At 45.9% G+C, this 18,368-nt stretch overlaps 1 protein-coding gene across 1 annotated transcript in view; it reads left to right on the top strand.

Annotated features, from left to right (window-relative positions):
• The window catches only part of TOP1 (DNA topoisomerase I), a 95,571-nt gene extending 87,458 nt beyond the window's left edge, over positions 1-8,113 (top strand). Inside the window, exons 17-21 of the mRNA XM_043602376.1 lie at positions 413-527; positions 1,719-1,846; positions 5,339-5,433; positions 5,663-5,812; positions 6,812-8,113. Coding sequence (XP_043458311.1) covers positions 413-527; positions 1,719-1,846; positions 5,339-5,433; positions 5,663-5,812; positions 6,812-6,914 — 591 coding nt within the window. The 3' untranslated portion in view covers positions 6,915-8,113. The remainder of the gene's footprint in view (positions 1-412; positions 528-1,718; positions 1,847-5,338; positions 5,434-5,662; positions 5,813-6,811) is intronic.
• The last annotated feature ends 10,255 nt before the right edge of the window (positions 8,114-18,368 follow it).

The raw sequence follows: 18,368 nt of genomic DNA, 5'->3' as shown, positions 1-18,368 counted from the left end.
CCTCAGGCACATAGTGAATTCACGACCAAAGTCCTGAGACAGGTAGACAAACCCTGCCTTTTATCCTCTTCTGGCTCTTAACAGAGTCTTCTCTTGCTGGATGCCCAGCCACCTCTGCTGGAGACCAAAGCCCTCTCCCTGATAGCTTATCATGGAAGGTCTTAATAGGGAAGGACACATTTGTTTTATTGGCCTGCTTAAGATTAAAGTACTTCATAGGGAGGTATCATGCAAGCCTGTAATTTGGAATTCTTTTCTCCTTTTTTTTTCTAACTTCTCACTGGCAAGGCAGTAAACTTGGCAGAGTTGAGATTGCACTGGCATAAATGTCCTAGGGCTTGCTTGCCAGAAGGGGCAGAGTGGTAGGGCTTTTACCTAAATCCCAATATACTCTGTGCCTTGTCTCCTCCAGACTGGTATCCTGAATAAGCATCTTCAGGATCTCATGGAGGGCTTGACAGCCAAGGTGTTCCGTACATATAATGCCTCCATCACGCTACAGCAACAGTTGAAAGAACTCACAGCCCGTAAGTATTGTTTGGCCAAACAGGCCTGTACCCTTATTTGTACGTCCATTGCCTTGCTCAGCTAGCTTAAGTCCTGGATCGGTTTTGCTTTTTCTCCCTAACTTTGTGACTGGAAACTTTTCCTTCCGTGTATCTAACAGAGAGCTGAGGCTTAGTTGTATAAACAGAAGGTCAGTGCTATTTCACCTTTCCTACCCCAACGTCAAGATTTATTTTCATGGAATGCTGACAGGAGCTTTTATTTGTTCTGAAAATGCCTGCATTTTATATTTTATATGTATGTTAATAAAGGTAATAGGATGAAAGTGCTATAATGTTTGGTTAAATTGGAGAGAACAAAGTTGTCATGTTATTTTGTAAAAGGAGAGCACATCCTTCCCCTGAAGTTTCTGCCATTTTTACCCCTTTAAGAGTTGATAGTATTCTCCTAAAAACTAGGTGCAGGAGGTATGACCAACATCCACAAACTTCTTTTTCTAGAGCCCAGCCACTGCTAAATTTCCTCTGTCCTCTATGTCAAATGGCTTTAGAATATAAAAGCCAGAAAATCCAAGGGGCGCCTGGGTGGCGCAGTCGGTTAAGCGTCTGACTTCAGCCAGGTCACAATCTCGCGGTCCGGGAGTTCAAGCCCCGCGTCGGGCTCTGGGCTGATGGCTCAGAGCCTGGAGCCTGTTTCCGATTCTGTGTCTCCCTCTCTCTCTGCCCCTCCCCCGTTCATGCTCTGTCTCTCTCTGTCCCAAAAATAAAAATAAACGTTGAAAAAAAAAAAATTTAAAAGCCAGAAAATCCAAAGAGGGTATTTTGAGGGTCAGTATTTTGGGGTGGGACAAAGGATGCCATGTGACATAAGTAAAATATTCCTCCAATGACACTTTGAATTTTTCTTTGTAAAACAGATACCGACTTATGATTTTAAAACATAAAGCTTGTGATCCTTTTGTCTTGTCCTCCTCTACAGACCTTTTCTGTTCCAATTCTACATTTTCTTCAGACTACATTGGGGGACGGGGTGGCCTTTCCGAAAAGCTGATGACTTGACTCTCAGTTTTGACCTTGTGTCTCAGGAGAACTTGATCATCTTAGTGAGATGAGGGCTGGCAGAATCATGAGGAAGTGCTGGGGAAGCCATGTGGTGTATTCTCCTCAGATATACAAATTAACTCTTTTATTGTCATGTTTCTTTCTTCACAGCTGATGAGAACATCCCAGCAAAGATCCTGTCTTACAACCGTGCCAACCGAGCTGTTGCAATTCTTTGTAACCATCAGAGGGCACCACCCAAAACTTTTGAGAAGTCCATGATGAACTTGCAGTCTAAGGTAATGTGGATCTGGATGGTGTGGTCGCAAAATGAAGGGAGTCACATCTGCTGTGGATAGATGATCTGCAAATAAGAGGCCTTCTGGGCTGGGATATGAGAAGGCCAGTTCTAGGTCTGTTCTGGAAGATATGTCCATGCTAAAGATAAACAAATGGAAATATGATAGGAGTTATCCCTGATGAAGATAACTGAGTATCAGGTACTCATTGTTCAGAAGTCTATTTCCAACTTCGGCTCAGGTCATGATCTTGCGGTTCGTGGGTTTGAGTCCTGTGTCGGGCTCTGTGCTGACAGCTCAGAGCTTGTAGCCTGCTTCAGATTCTGTGTTTCCCCCCTCTCTGCCCTTCCCCAGCTAGGCTCACGTGTGCATGCGCACTCACCTGCTCTCTTTCAAAAATAAACATTAAAATTTTTTTTTTTTTTTTTTTTTTTTTTTTTAATAAAGTCTGTATTCTGTGGACAGAACTCCTGCACTGGCCACTCTTCCTATTTTGAAAAGCTGAGTTTGATGTGTGCCCTCTTTTGAAATATTATTGTCCTTATTATACGTGAGAATAATGGATATAAAGATGGTCTTCACCATTCCTTGCCACAGTCCAGAAATACAACTGTTTCTAAATTAGATTGCTTCAAATTAAAAAGATGATGAACAATGATATTTTATTTCCCCCTAATCCTAGCACAACTATTTTTATTTTTACACATTCCACATGACTCATATTTTTATGTAGCTCATCATCAAACATCTGTTGAATTCTGGCTGTGTGCCAGAGTTGCTGCCCTAGAGGGAGAGAGACATGCAAACAAGTAGATGCTATTCCTCTTCCATGTGCTTTTCTTCCTTCTGACTCTGTCTGGTACTGCGCTTTCAAGCCACAAGGCACTAAACACTTCGGTGGTGAGCGTTTCTGTGTTAGCAATGGCTATGTCACTAATCCATTCCAACGTACTAACTCTCAGTGAGAACTGGCAGGTATTTCACTCTAGAACAGACACATAGGGTTGTCACAAAGGACCAATTATCCTGAAATACACTTACCAAGTATATTTTAAAGTCTGTGATGTGCTTCCTTATTAACTTACTAAGTAAGATCTGAAGGTGGGTCTAATAATCACTAAATTTCAAGGATAGTAAAGAATACATAAACAATACTTAAGATTTCTGCAACAATTTTAATGATCCGGAAATATCTGTATTATATTGGTGGAGAATGTATCATAGGTACTACTGATACTACTATGGTTTGTTGCCCACATTCATAATTGAAGACGAAATGATGAATTTCAAACAGAGGTTAGTGAAATTACAGATGTAATTCTTTTCCATCCACATTTACAGAATTCTGTACTAGGACAGGTGGAGTTTAAACATGACTTGTTACAGGGGTGCCTGGGTGGCTCAGTTGACTAAGTGTCCAACTTTGGCTCAGGTTATGATCTCATGGTTCGTGAGCTTGAGCCCCACACTGGGCTCTCTGATGTCGGCACAGAGCCCACTTTGGATCCTCTGTCTCTCTCTTATCTCTGCTCCTCCCCTGCTTGTTGTCTCTCTCTCTCTCTCTCTCTCTTTTAAAGAAATAAATAAATAAGTTTAAAATAAAAACTAAAAATGACTGCTATAAAGTGAGGCTCCATACACATTTTCAGGTCCATATATTTTCCTCCTGTTGAAATTTCTTCAAGATAAATACCCGGTAGTAGTATGTCTGGGTCAAAAGATACCCACAACCTACAGTTCATGCTACAGGTGCCATCTCGTTTTGCTAGAGGGATGCACATATGCACAGTAAATGAATATATACCCCTAGACCTCTCAAATCCTTAGAATATATGGTTGGCAGGCAAAGAACCCTATAGGCCACCCATCCTAGCAGCTCCTGTTCGCTGCCACTCTGTTAAATGGTGGTCATGTGGAATCATCTACTCTCCCCATGTTGTTGTTCCAAGCCAGAAATAAAAGCATGAATATTCAGGTGCTGTTTACCCAATTCAAGCTACCCATCCCCCTGGAGCATGAGGAGGTATTTTGTTGATCTTACTCTGGAACCACTGTTTGGGCAGCCCAGGGCCGCCTGCCAGACGAGCCCTCCAAGCCCAGGAACCCTCTCCTGTGTGCCCACAAAGCAAACACACGCCCCTGTTTGCCAAGTGAATCAATGGAGTCTTTGATGCTTTGAGAGAATTTGAAACAGCCTGCCAATTTAGCATCCACGGAAATGGTTAAAAGATTGTGGTCTGTTAAATTTCTAGCCCAAGAAGAATCTAGCTAGTGGTGTCTGATGCTTTTGTGTATAGAATCAGTTCCTTCAGCTTGACTTTGGACAACATGGATGTTGGAAGTAAGCCATTCATAGTAAAATATATTTAATGATTCTCTCACAACGGTGGCCTCTGTTTCCAAACTTGGGCTATATGTGTATATTTAACAGACAATTCTAGGCTGAGAGCAATAGCCCAGACTGTGTTGAATCAGGCAAGTATTTATTTACTCTGCAGAGGTTCCCTTGACCTTGTAGGTTAGGAAAGGTAATAGCACATCTGAGGTTCTGCCCCCAGCAGCATGAGCTCCCTGGTTTGGGCTCTAGTTTCCTGGTGTTGCCTGCGCTGTCCTTAAGCAAGAACTAAGAACTTAGGTTTTCCAGAGGCCCTCCAAGGGTTCTATAAGCAAGAAAGGCTGGAATTGCTTGTTTCATCCTTTATAAACCGGGATTCCATGAGATTTTATTTGGAAAAAAGAGCTCCATAGCTAAAAATGTTTTCAGACCTCTGTTTTTGAGTGATAACTGCTTTAATTTCCTTCCAGTCTCAGCTCCCTTTCATTTAAAATACAGAAGGCCAAAGCCAGGCTGTGCCATATATAGGTTTCAGCCGACTGGCTGAGCTGTTTAGCTTCCTGGGTCCCTTGGGTATTCTCTCCAGTGCATCCTTTTTTCCTGAGAAGCTGGCAGCTCCTTCCCAGAGTGCTGGCAGAATCTGAGGAATGAGCTGGGTTCAGTAGATGCAAGGATCCTGTCTCAGCTTCATAAAGAGTTATCTCCTTCAGTATTTGTAGAAGGAAGGCTATAACCTGACACAGGATCCATTTAGTGAACAGCTTTCATCTGTAGCCCTCCTCCCAGGTGTCTAAAACTAAAGCGTTATGTGATCGAAAGATTGGCACTCACATTCCCAGTCCTGGCAGGTTCTGTAACCTGAGCTTTTGCATTAAGGGGACAGGCCCTGGGTCACTGCCTATAATAGAAGGATCACTGATTTCTTGAAGGGTCACTGAAGAACATAAATGACGAAATAGCATTTGCATTCAGCAGTCACTGTGCATCTAATCTGTGTCTTCATGAAGCCGCCCTGGGAGAGGGGGGAGGTTTATGTGGCATGTCACTGACATAGGCAGCCTGCCTGGTGGAGACAGCTTCTAGGTTTCATGTCTGATGGAGCTCTTTTCTCTCCGGGCTGATTTTATTTTTAAACCTTACTGTTCTTCCCCACCTAGATTGATGCCAAGAAGGAACAACTAGCAGATGCCCGGAGAGACTTGAAAAGTGCTAAGGCTGATGCCAAGGTCCTAAAGGATGCAAAGACCAAGAAGTATGTACCTGGTTGTTATGCAGAGCTGGGGACTGGTTGAGAGAAAAGCAGGGGTAATATCAGAGGCCCAGGGGCCCCAGCTTTTCTAGAGTTTCTGAGTGGTATCTTTTGGAAATCTCTGTATGTATTTAGGGTTTTCCTGCTTTTGCTGCCCCTGCATGGCTGGGTGGGGTTGCAGTGTTTTTGTCCAGAAGCTAGGCCTGGTTCTTGATGACTTCCATTCTTCCAGGGTGGTAGAGTCAAAGAAGAAGGCTGTGCAAAGACTGGAGGAGCAGTTAATGAAGCTCGAAGTTCAGGCCACAGACCGAGAAGAAAATAAACAAATTGCTTTGGGAACCTCCAAACTCAATTATCTGGACCCAAGGATTACAGTGGCTTGGTAAGTAATCTTTGGGCCCTTCTTGGGGTCCTGCTGCTGGCTTGAGAATGTAGTGGAGGGTTCAAGAGCACTGTTGGCCTTCCCATGCCATCCCTTCACCTCATACTTGGAAGTCCTTTGGGAAATCCTTGCCTTTCTACTATGCACACTGCAATTGCACTAGAACATCTTCAGTGACCCTAAATGGTCAGTAATGTTGTTATACTGCCTTGGAGCGTGTTTTTGTCTGTTTTTAAAAGGCAGTTGCAGCCTCTACCCCTATGGAACTTTAGTAGGACAAGAATAGGAACTCTTGGCCCTTATTAAAGGAAAAATCTAAAAGGAGCCCATCTATCTACACTTGAACAAAACTTTTTGATAATTTTTTTTTACAAGTAAAGGAAAAAAGGAACAAGCAGAAAAAAAAAAGACTGCAGAGCTGAGCAACGTACAGAAAGAGTTAGAGGGAGCTTATAACAAAGATAAATTCTCTATTGCTTGTGTTCCCTTTTAACCCCACACAGTCATAAAATGACATCCAAAATAAGTGAGTTGTATTTATTTATTTTTTGGAAGATGCTTATTAATTAATGTGCATTTTTCTGAGCCTGACCTGCTCCTATGGGTCAGGGGTTCCACCCGGCTCTTGTACCCTTTTTGCTCTTTGGCCCTGTTGGGTGCTAGAGGTTGAGTTAGATTGAGGGGCAGTATGCATTGTGGTTGAGAGCATGGACACCAGGGCCAGACAGCTTGGGTTCACTTTTTAGCTCCATCTCACTAGCTGCATGACAGGGTAAGCAAATTACTCAACTCCCTGCATTAGGTTTTTTTCATTAGTACATCTGTAGTAGCATCTACTTTAGAGGTCACGAGCACATGATACTGTTAGAATATGTTTGGCATGTTCTTAAAATTCATTCTCAGCAGATGGACACGAAGCAAGCATATTCAGGTCCCTGCCCTGGGTCTGGGCTGTTGCTCCCTGAGACACTAATCCCCCTTTTTCTCCTCTGTGTACAGGTGCAAGAAGTGGGGGGTCCCAATTGAGAAAATTTACAACAAAACCCAGCGGGAGAAGTTTGCGTGGGCCATCGACATGGCTGATGAGGACTACGAGTTCTAGCCAGTCTCGAGGGGCGGGCAGGGTTCTGTGAAAAGGAACAGTGTGGTTTGGGGAAGGTGGATAAACTGTGAGCCTTGCTTACCCTCACAGCTGAGGGAGAGAGGCGGCGAGTCTTAACAAACGAACATCTTTGCGAAAAGATAAACCTGGAGATATTATAAGGGAGAGCTGAGCCAGTTGTCCTATGGACAACTTATTTAAAAATATTTCAGATATCAAAATTCTAGCTGTATGATTTGTTTTGAATTTTGTTTTTATTTTCAAGAGAGCAAGTGGATGGGAATTTGTCAGAGTTCTGCCAGGCAAATTCACTGTTTCACTGAAGCATTTGGATTCTCTTAGCTACTGTATACGAAGTCCGATTATATTGGTGCGTTTTTACAGTTAGGGTTTTGCAATAACTTCTATATTTTAATAGAAATGAATTCCTAAACGCCCTCCCCCCTCCCCCATTTCAGGAATTTAAAATTAAGTAGAACAAAAACCCAGCGCACCTGTTAGTGAGAATTGTCACTATCTATTGTCATGGGAATCAATTTTCATTAAACTTGAAGCAGTCGTGACATCGGCAGTGTTTTGGTTCAGACACCTGTTCACAGAAAAGCATGATGGGAAAATATTTCCTGACTTGAGTGTTCCTTTTTAAATGTGAATTTTTATTTCTTTTTAATTATTTTAAAATATTTAAACCTTTTTCTTGATCTTAAAGATCGTGTAGATTGGGGTTGGGGAGGGATGAGGGGGTGAGTGAGTCTAAGGATAATGAAATAATCAGTGACTGAAACCATTTTCCCATCATTCTTTGTTCTGAGCATTCTCTGTACCCTTCAGATATCCATCTTTTTCATTTTAAACCCAATCTTTCACTTGAAAGATTTTATTGTGTAAAAAGTTCCACAAGTCAATAATTTAGAGGAAAATGAGTATTTGGTCCAAAAAAAGGAAAAATAATCAAGAATTTAGGGCTTTTATTTTTTCTTTTGTAATTGTGTAAAAAATGGAAAAAAACCCATAAAAAGCAGAATTTTAATGTGAAGACATTTTTTGCTATAATCATTAGTTTTAGAAGCATTGTTAGTTTAGCGTGTGTGCAGAGTCCATTTCCCACATCTTTCCTCAAGTATCTTCTATTTTTATCATGAATTCCCTTTTAATCAACTGTAGGTTATTTAAAATAAATTCCTACAACTTAACGGAAACCTAGTGTCTGCCTCTTTGTTACACAAGGTCCCCGACCTGACTGGGGCAAAGTTGGGGTGGGGGGCGTTGTTGGGAGAGGGCAGGGCTCGGCTCTGTGTGGGATGTGCTCTCATTGCTCAGCTCAGCACTGGCGGCTCCCTCCCCAGGGGTTGGGTGGGGCCTGGAAGGGGCTGCACCTGTCTTGCTGCCTTGGGTGTGGGTCAGAGGGGAGCCAAAGTCCATATCCTAAGATAAAAGCGGGCCCAGGAAGTAAGGGAGGGTGCAAGAACTGAATTTGGAGCCCAGGGTAGGTATTGTTTATTGAGCAAGATAAAGTGAATGTATTTGGGAGACAGGCTTTCTGAGCATATTGGCCAGAAGCAGTAGGGAGCTTGTCTGGGTTTGCTTGTCTGGGTAAGCTTACAGTCAGGATGGCAGGAATTAAGGGTACTAAGCCCATTAGGACACTGGATCCCAGAGGCCCAGCTGTAGGCTTCTCCTCGTGTTGATTGGTTAATTGAAAAAGCGTGGTCTGTGGCCACTCCCCAGGGCTCCTGTACCCACATTTGTAGGGTCCCTAAAAAATTGTTCCTTTCTTTATACTAGGTTACTGTTAAGTCTGGAATTTAGGGTGAAGAGAGAGCTTTCCTGGCCAAATGGAGCAGGAAGAAGGTCAGTGGTCAGAATTGGCCACTTAGCCCTGGGCCCTCTAGCTTGCTAGCATGCATGCACAGGTATATTCTGGGAGGAGAGCCATCTCCTGGATGGTCTCTCAGCTCCCTGGGGCTGGGGGCTGGGCTGGTGTTGGCCCACTGCAGAGAACCCTGGAGGTCCTCCTTGGCAGCCCGCATTTCATCAGTCAGTGAGGGAGGTAGCATTCACCCCAAGAATAAAGGAGGTTATATACCATCAGTGTTTTGGAGCAGATTACAACCACGTATTTTTTTAATCGTGTGGTGTAGAGGTAGCTAAAGCATTGAACATAAGAAATGGCAACAGAGGCTCTTGCAACACCTGATCAGTACACTGTACTTTATGGCTTGGGGGTGAGTGATGAGAACATGGGCCCGAGGTTTGGGACTGGAGCAGGACCTGCCACAACCAGGGGACAAAACTTAGTCCATAACTAGGAATTAGGGACAGGAGGCCTCACAGGCATAAGATTTTATTCATGGGCAGCAGCAACTCGTGCCTACCTTTCCCAGCAGGGATCTTCTTACAGGTCTTCTGAGGGCAGGTGCATGGCAACTAAATCCTGGTCAAGAACGATTGTGAAGGGCTCCTTCAGTGGTGGCAGGCCTGGGAGAGCAAACCAGAGGATGGGAACTGACCTGTCCAGTGGGGATGAGGGAAGAGGCTGGACAGGTAGGTGAGGGCCAGCTGTGAAAGGCCCTGAGAAATACTTGAGCCTGGAGTCAGGAGAGAACTCACCTCACTTATTCCTCCAGTGGATTTGGTTCCCTCCTCACACTTCTGGCTTTGTCCAGGAGCAGAGGCCCGATGTGTAAGGTCCAAAAAAGCCCCTCCTGTCAGGGTCTTCTGGAATGCTCAAGTCCAGCTGTAGGCAAAGTGGAACGCAAGCCAGGTATCTGGGTGCTTGCTTGCTGCTCAGCAGCTCCTCCATCCATCAAATCCACCCAGGACTTACGTCACGTTTGAAAGAAAAAAGGAAGCTCCCAGCTCCCAGCCATCTCCCTCTCCCTCACCATCTCTCTCTCCATTTCACATATGAGTGCCTGGAGCCAGTCATCCACACCACCAGATCATTCCCCACCCACTGTAACCAGCTTCTGTCCCACCTTGCCCCCAATTCCTCCCTCCATTCCGACCACAACCACCACCAAGTGAGTGACCGATAGATGGGCTTGTACCGTGTATCTTAAGCTTTTTGTGGCATTTAGTAGCCCTACTGAAATATATTTTACATACCATAAATATCCACCTGTTTCAAGTGTAACATTTGTACCTACTGAAGGTTATGGCTGTCACCATAAGTCAGTTTTAGCATATTCTCCTCCCCAGTAAGATCCCTCGTGCCCATTTAAGAGTTAATCCCCACTCCCACCTCCAGCCTCCACTAAATCTACTTGCGCTATACCTTTGTCTTTTTCTGGACATCACACACACAAATGGAATTGTACAATACGTGCCCACTCCCCTCTCCAAGCACTTCTCTTTGGCTTCCACAATGGCACCCTCTCCTGGTCTTACTCCAGTCTCCGCCAGTCTGCTGCATCTTGGTTACCGCCGCCCCCCCCCCCCCCCCCCCCCAGGCCTGGCTGCTGTGACTGTCTCCTTGGCCTGGCCAATTTCATTTGCATGTGAGGGTGATGACTCCCAGACCTCTGTCTCCAGCCTAGACCCCTTTCCTGAGCTCCAGACCCATGGTGGAGCTGCGGGCCAGGTCCCCAGGCTATTAGATCTACCAATTTCTGGAACTCGGCTCAGTACCAACTACACGGCCACTGGGCTGTTTCCCATCTCACTGAAAGGCACCTCCATCCACTCTGCCCCCTCAACCAGAGTCTAGTGGAGCCACCATCCTTCACTCCTTTCTCTCACTTCCACACCTGGTAAATTACCAACTGAAATCCCCTCCTAAATACACCAAACATAGGTAGTTCCCCCTCAGAAAACTTAAAAAAAAACAAAAAAACAAAAAAAGTGTATTCTGAGAAAAGAGTTTACTTATTACATTTTGGTCTTTACAGAATCCCTCATATAATGGGATGCTCTCTCAACTTGTTTTGAACCAAAAAGCACTTTTTGGAGAAAACACATTACCCTGAAATGACCTCAGTCAAGCTAGTTTTGGACGATTACAAGTAGTCCCCTGACAAAATCAGTAAACAAAGAGGCAAAGAAATTTACCACAGACTTAGTAATTATTTCTCACAATCCCAAGTATTATGTATAAACAAGCCTCTCAAAGGTCACTTTAATAGCAATACGGTATTGATTTTTTTTTAGGTTTGGTAGAGATCATATATATATATTTTTAAAACAGTTTCAGAAAACCACTGAAATACATATAACAGAATTAAGATTTGTGTCAGTATGGAAGGGGTTGGTTAGTAGGTGGAGTTTGACATGAAACAAGAGTGGCCATCAGTTCATAATTGAAGGTGGCTGATAGGCACAAGGAAGCTCACTATACTGTCCTGTCTACACTTAGATCCATTTGAAATTTTCCATAAAAGTTAAGTAGTTACGCAGTAATATATACCCCTGGGAGAAATGAAACCTGTTTTAATGTTATATAAGAAAGATAATGATGCTTAGATTAAAATTTCTAGTAATAGCATAACATACTGACCCGAAAAGTACTCTCTCTGCAACAACATGAATGAGTCTCGAAAACATGCTGAACAGAGACCAAGGGTACATACTCCTTGATTCCAAGTATGTGAAATTTCAGAATGGGCACCACTACTCTACTCTAGTGATGGAAAGTAGGTTAGTGACTGCCAGATGGGGGCAGCGGAGATGGACTACAAAGAGGCACCAAGAAACTTCAGGGTGATGGAAATGTTCCATATCTTGATTAGGTGGAGGTTACAGGAGGGCATCCATTCGTCAAATCTCACCAAACTTTACACTTAAAAAAATGGATGCGTTTTTTAGTATGTAAGTTATTCCTCAATAAAGCTGATTTTTCAAAAATGCTCTCAACTGAGAAGGCAGTGAAGGTGATATGCTTTCAGAAATTATATTAGATGAGTCAAAGTGGCCCTAATGGTGAACCTTACATAGAAATCAAGGACTCATAAAGAGTTTGAACATAAATTTATTACTGGACAGGCAAGAGTGGGAAAAATCAATATTCATACATCAATATACTATTTTAAATAATACATGATTTAAAATACTATATGTGTGTGTGTATATACACACACACATATATATACATACATATATGTATATATACATACATATATATGTATGTATACATACACACACACACACACACACACACGCACAGGGGCGCCTGGGTGGCTCAGTAGGTTAATTGTCCAACTTGATTTCAACTGAGGTCATGATCTCGCAGTATATGAGTTCAAACCCCATGTCAAGCTCCACACTGATAGTGCAAAGCCTGCTTAGGACGCTCTCCCTTCCTGCTCCTCCCCCTCCTCTTTCTTAAACTGTTATATTGGGCATTTGAGTCATGCATCTCTAAGAAGGTTTATATTTTAGCTGCAAAAAAACACAAAATATCTGGAGTGCCCTTATTGCATAAACAAGTTGATCGCCTTATATTTGGAGCTGCCATATCTTCAGGCATATATGTTATCTCTCATTTTGCTCTACCCCCACACCCACCAACAAGTGTCCCTTCTCAGTGCTCCAAGGGCCCTTACCACACTGAATTGTCATCTATTGACAAATGTCTGTTGGCATTTCTTTACCTACAACTAGAGTAAGAACTTGGTCTGATTCATCTCTGCTGTCTTACTGCTATAGAGGAGCATCAGGAGTGTCTGTTAAAGAAAGAGAAAGCGGAAGAACAGAGGTCAGCCTGGGCCATGGCTGGCAAGGGCTCTCCCCTTCTCTTCAGAGAAGCAATTATGGTTTCCCTGCCACCTCTCTGAAAAATCCTTATCTGGAGCCCGGCTCTCCTGCCTCAACATCTGGGACCTACTTCAGGAGCCCTTCAGCGAAGGGGAAGCAGAATCTGCAGTGAAAGCCAAGTCTTGGGTAGGCCTGGTTTTACCTGGAGTGATAGAAAACAGGAGGCTCTTGGGGCTGGGAGTCCATCCCAGGTACGGAGGGAAGCAGAAGAACATGACCTAAGAAGTGTGAGATCCAACGACTAAGTTGGAGCCATAGATGGATATTGGGGCCAGAGGTCAAGAGTCTGAAAAGCAGTTGTGGGGTGGAGCTCAGGGTGCATTGAGGTGAGTATGGAATACCAGCTATATACTGAGGTACAGGTTACAGAGTCAGAGATGGGCTGATCAGACACCTAACATGAGAAACTACCAAGCAAAAATTTTAAAGAAAAAGGATAAAGTTTTATTTGAGGAAACAAGATTGCAAGTCTATAACTCTGCCTACTCTCAATTGTGGAAGGGCTTCACTGAGCTATAGAAGGCATATTATATCTTCTATATTCATGCAAAGTCATTACAAGGAACAAATGAAAACTGCATCAGCATTTGCTATTGATCTGCTGGGAACATTCTACACTATATCAGTCAAGTAAGTGTCCAATTGAGAAACTTCTTTCATAAATTTTTTTTAATGTTTATTTTTGAGAGAGAGAGAGAGAGAGAGCGCGCGCGAGCAGGCGAGGGGCAGAGAGAGGGACACACAGAATCTGAAGCAGGCTCCAGGCTCTGAGCTGTCAGCACAGAGACCAATGTGGGGCTGGAACCCATGAATCATGAGATCATGACCTGAGCCGAAATTGGACTTCACCAACTGAGCCACCCAGGCACCCCAAGAAACTTCTTTTAGAATTTAACCCCAAGAAAATTTTTCTCTGTCAGGGAATGTTACCAGAATAAAAAGTTTTTGCTTTGCCTACCAGGAAGCTCAGCCACATTCAATTCTCAGTAACAGCAGTCACGTTAACCCATACTAACCATATTATATTCCTCCTTCTAATGGCACATTCCATTTCTACAGTGCAATATTTTTGTCCTTTGTTTTAAATACTCTAAACTTTTTTAAAGGACTGGAAAGGAATACATTTGAGGTAGGTATACCGATGTGCCACTCAGATTCTCCTTCAAGGAAGCACTTGTTGCCCCAACTGCTGGAGGATCTCTCAGCTCTCAAAGATCACCTCAGCTGCAGAGAGCCATGTGACTGAGGCTGTGCTCTTCCCAGGGCTGACTGAAGTGGGGCTATGAAGGCCCAGCCATTTTCAAGCCAGCACCAGACAAAACAGCTCCCTGGAGGTTGGCTGCGGCTGTCATCAGGCCTGCATCACAGCTGAACTTCTCCCTGTGCCCTGTCCTGTTTCCTTCTCTCCTTTCCACAGTGTTGGTCCCAAGAGCACTCCCTAACAAACATTCTGCACACTAATCTCTGCCCCAGAGTCCGCTTCCCAAAGAACCTAATCTGTGACATCATTTAACCAACTATAGATGGTCCCTGATTTATGACAGTCTGACTTACAATTTTTCATCTTAATGATGGTGCAAAAGCGATATGCATTCAGTAGAAACCGTATTTTGGATTTTGATCTTTTCCTGGCTAGCCATCCGCAGTATGCTCCTCTCTCATGATGCTGGGCAGTGGCTACGACTCCCAGTCAGCTGTGTGATCAAGGTCAACAACCACTCTGCACCTGTACAACCATTCTATTTTTCACTTTCACTACAGTATTCAGTAAATTACAGGAACCATTCAACACTTTAGTATAGGACAGGCTTTGTGTTAGATGATTTTGCCCAACTGTGGGCCTGTGTAAGTGTTCTGAGCACATTTAAAGTAGGCTAGACCAAACTATGATGTTCTGGAGGTTAGGCCCAGTAAATGCATTTTTGGCTTACTGTATTTTCAACTTATGATGGTTTCATTGGGCTGTAACCCCATTGTAAGTCAAGGAATATCTATAACTAAAAATAAAAAACACATCAGGTAGGGGTATTAAGGAAAAGGGTGAGAACACACAACAAAATAGTTCATACCTACATGAGAGGCAACATAGCATTGACTCTGCAGCCAGGATGCCTGGGTTTGAATCCCCTCTCTGCCACCTCTCAGTTCTATGTCCATAAACATGTCTCTTAATCTCTCTGTGCCTCAGTTTTTTCATCTGTAAATTAGAGATAAGAGTACTTATCTCATAATGCTATAATAAGTAAGTGAGCCAATGTGGGTAAAGCAGTTATAGAGGACTTACTATATGCCAAGCGCTGCTCTAATTGTTTCGATAAAGAAACACCTATCAGATCAGGCCCACAGGGCCAGAGGGGCATCGAGCCGGGACTCTTACCCAGAATCCAGGCACAGGGATGGTGGAGACCTGGGCATGTTGAAGCATGAGTGCTGACAGAAATAGGCCCAAGCAGGGCTAGCCTGGGTGATGTCAGGGCGTGTGCCTTGTGTGGGTTCTGGGCTGCTCCCTCCAAGCCAACACAGCTGCACGCCTTGCCAGTAACACCCACGTACCCATATATATGCTGAGCTGGGGGAAGCCCAAACCAACCACACCCTCTGCATGCCCTGCTTTTCCTGAGTCTCTTTGGGTGGAGGGAGGTACCTGAGGCTTGGGATGCTGGTTCAGAAGTCCCAGGAGGAAATGCGGCCTTGTTTTCTGATTAAGGGCCTGGCAGCAGGCGGAAAATTTGAGCTCCTGTTGACAGAGATTTCTGGAGCCCCTGGGGGCCTGGCCATGGAGGCAAAAGCAAAAGCAAGGAAGCATGGTCTGTGTTGGGAAGCTCTTGGAAAATGGAGAAACAGATTTTAAAAGTGTATCACAGCCTTCAGGCTGCCCAGGTCAGTACAAGGAGGAGGGGGGCAGGAGTACTTAGGAGGGAGCGTCCTGGACATATGGACAAGATCAGATAAGCAGGGAGAGGCCCCATCCAGTCTCTGCCTATCTTCCTGGCTTCATCACCTCCCATGCTCCCCCTCACTTAGTAAACTCAAGCCTTCTTTCTATTCCTACACTCTTTAAGTTCTTTCTGGCCTCAGGGCCTTTATATATGATGTTACGTCCACCTACCTGATAAGTACTTTCCTCCAACCCACCCCTAATAATTCACCTGGCCATCTACTCACATCCTGTAGGCCTATGCTGAGTCCTAGCAACGCCTTCCATTTCTACCAAGAGAGATCTAAAGTACGTGTTCCTTGTGTTTTATCTCCTAACCCTATGTGCTCTTCCTCCCTACCCGCCATCACCACTGTCCCTACATAACACCATTTCTCTGTTTAATGTCTGAATTCCTGGAAGGCTGGTGCTGGATTTCTCTTTTTCTTCCAACACATGGCACCAAGGCCCAGCACATGGAAGCTCAGGGGGAACACTACTTTAAGCCCAAGTCAGCCCAAGCCATACTCTAGGAGCACTCACGTTCTGTGAAGTTCCCTGTGCTCAGGACCAACCATGACCAAAGCCTCCCCTCATCTGTACTGACTGGCCAGCTAGCCTCTGTGCCCACTGACTGCTGACCACCAGGACCCACTAAGGCTCCCTGGTGAAGCAGAAAATGTATTAAGTCAGACAGACCTAGGTTCAAATTCCCATTTGTTTCTTACGTGGCCTTGGGGCAAGTTGTAGAACTTACCTGAATCTCAGTTTCCTCATCAGTAAACTAGAGACAATAATCCCCAATTAGAGGGTGATTATGAGGATCAGGTGTAACCACAAGTGTAAGCCTAGGCCGGGTGGGTACCAGGTCAACTTTAGTGCCCTCCCTCCCACTTTAAAGGGTGGGCACTAGGTGGCAGTCCATCTCAGCCACTACACCTCCCTTCAAGTGGCAGAAGCCTGTAAGAGTCTCAACTTCATGCTGGATTCTCAGCTTCTTAGGAGCCACACTTGAGGGAATTAAAACACAAACCCACACAAGTTACCACTGCACCAAGACAAAGTCAGAGGCAGCCCCAGGCACTAGTCACCACTCAGCTAGGTAGGTTGTCTGAGCACACATATACTCACAAATTACAGAAGCCTGGATCTTTCTCTGGTACCAGCTGGGTGCTCTGCTGGGCCTCTCGCCTCTGAAGTTGTCCTGCTCTGCCTGACTCAACATCTGTCAGATGGGCTCCACTGTGACCACAGGTGTCTTCAGTTTTTCTGTGACAGGGGTGTCCACATTGCAGGGGCAAGTCTAGGGAAATGGTTTCCAGAAGATGGAGTGTGAATTATTCAAATAACCACTTAAAGGCCTTGTGGCTGGAGAATGGAGAGTGAAGAGGAGGTGGGGAGAGATGAAGTGGGAGGGAAAGAAAGGGGCCAGACCACACAGGACCAGCTGGGACAGGAGTGAGTGTGAATTTTACATGCAATGGGAAGTCATGGAGGGTTTGAAGCCAAAGGTAGGGGATCACAATTTAAATTTCTTTTTAAAGACTGAAGCATGAAGAATAGACGCAGGCCAGACCAAGGAGGGTAAATAGTCTGGATGAGAAAAGACAGATGTTGGGTTTGTGGGAGGAGTGGAGATATTCCGTGGTAAACAAGCCTTACAAGATTGCTGGGTGGTGGAGGCCGACTGAGGGCTCAAGGATACCTCCAAGGGTCTTGGCCCAAGCATCTTAGAAGAACTGGGGCCATGTTCTGAGAAAGTAACGACAGCGGGAAGAGCAGTTTGAAGAGGGACGTGGAGCCGGCAGTGGGATGCTTGGGAGATACAGATTTGGCGCTATGGGTGCCTGGGTCTGGGGTGAAGCCATGGGAAAGGTCAGGTCGTCTTAGGAACTGGTTCAGGACCCAGCCCAGAGGAAGAAAAATTTCTGGGGCTGAAAGGCAGCGACCTGAAAGGAAGGAGGAAAACGCGGGGAGTTAGTCTGGGATAACCAAAGCTCCGGAGAGCGTTTGCAAGGGCGCGTGGAGGCAGAGAGCGAGGTGGGGCGGGCAGTGGCTGATGAGTGGAAGGCGCAGAGATTTAGGCCACTGGGGGCCACGGGTCTAAAGGCCCTACAGGGGACGCCCAGGACTGGGGGGCTTCTCCAAAAGACCGGACTGTCAAAAGCCACACTGGCCGCAGGGGCGGGGCGGACGAGTCTCGGCAGTCTCAGGAGCGGCCTGCGGGCCAGCCCTGCGCGGCCGAAGGGGAGGGGCGGGACAAGCCTGCTGTCCTTCAGAAACCGTCGGCCAATCCGCAGGCGGCTCCGCCCCCGCCCCGCCCCGGAGAGGGCGCGCAGAGGACCCGCCTCCGCTGCCGCCGCCGCCGCCGCCGCCGCCGCCGCTGCCGCCGCGGGTGTGAGGCGGCCCGGCCCGGCCTGGCTGGCTCCCTCCGCCGGGCAGCCCGCCCAGGTAACCGGGTTTGGCCGGCGGTCCTGGGGGCGCTCTGCACCCTCACCTCTTCTTCCGGCCTCTGTGCGGGTAGTGCTTAGGGAGCAGGGTTGAGGACACGGCTGCAGCTGGGCCTGTGCGGGACAGTGGGCTGGGCAGCCGCCTATGCGTGTGCGACTGACTGACGGGCCGGCGCGGGGCTGCCGCGCGTGACGGGGCCGACGGGGGCAGTGAGGAAGCTTTGCGGGACGGAAGGACGAGCTGGTTGAGCGCGAGCAGCGCGCGCGCTCCCGCCGCCATTGCGCCCCGCGCCCCCGCCCGGGGCCTGTCTGGGGGTCGCGGGGCGCAGGCGCGGC

The sequence above is a fragment of the Prionailurus bengalensis genome, chromosome A3 (assembly GCF_016509475.1).
Source record: "Prionailurus bengalensis isolate Pbe53 chromosome A3, Fcat_Pben_1.1_paternal_pri, whole genome shotgun sequence".
In the NCBI taxonomy this organism is placed as follows: domain Eukaryota; kingdom Metazoa; phylum Chordata; class Mammalia; order Carnivora; family Felidae; genus Prionailurus; species Prionailurus bengalensis.
Note: the sequence above shows the minus strand (reverse complement) of the source record. Positions and strands in the feature narration are given on the sequence as shown.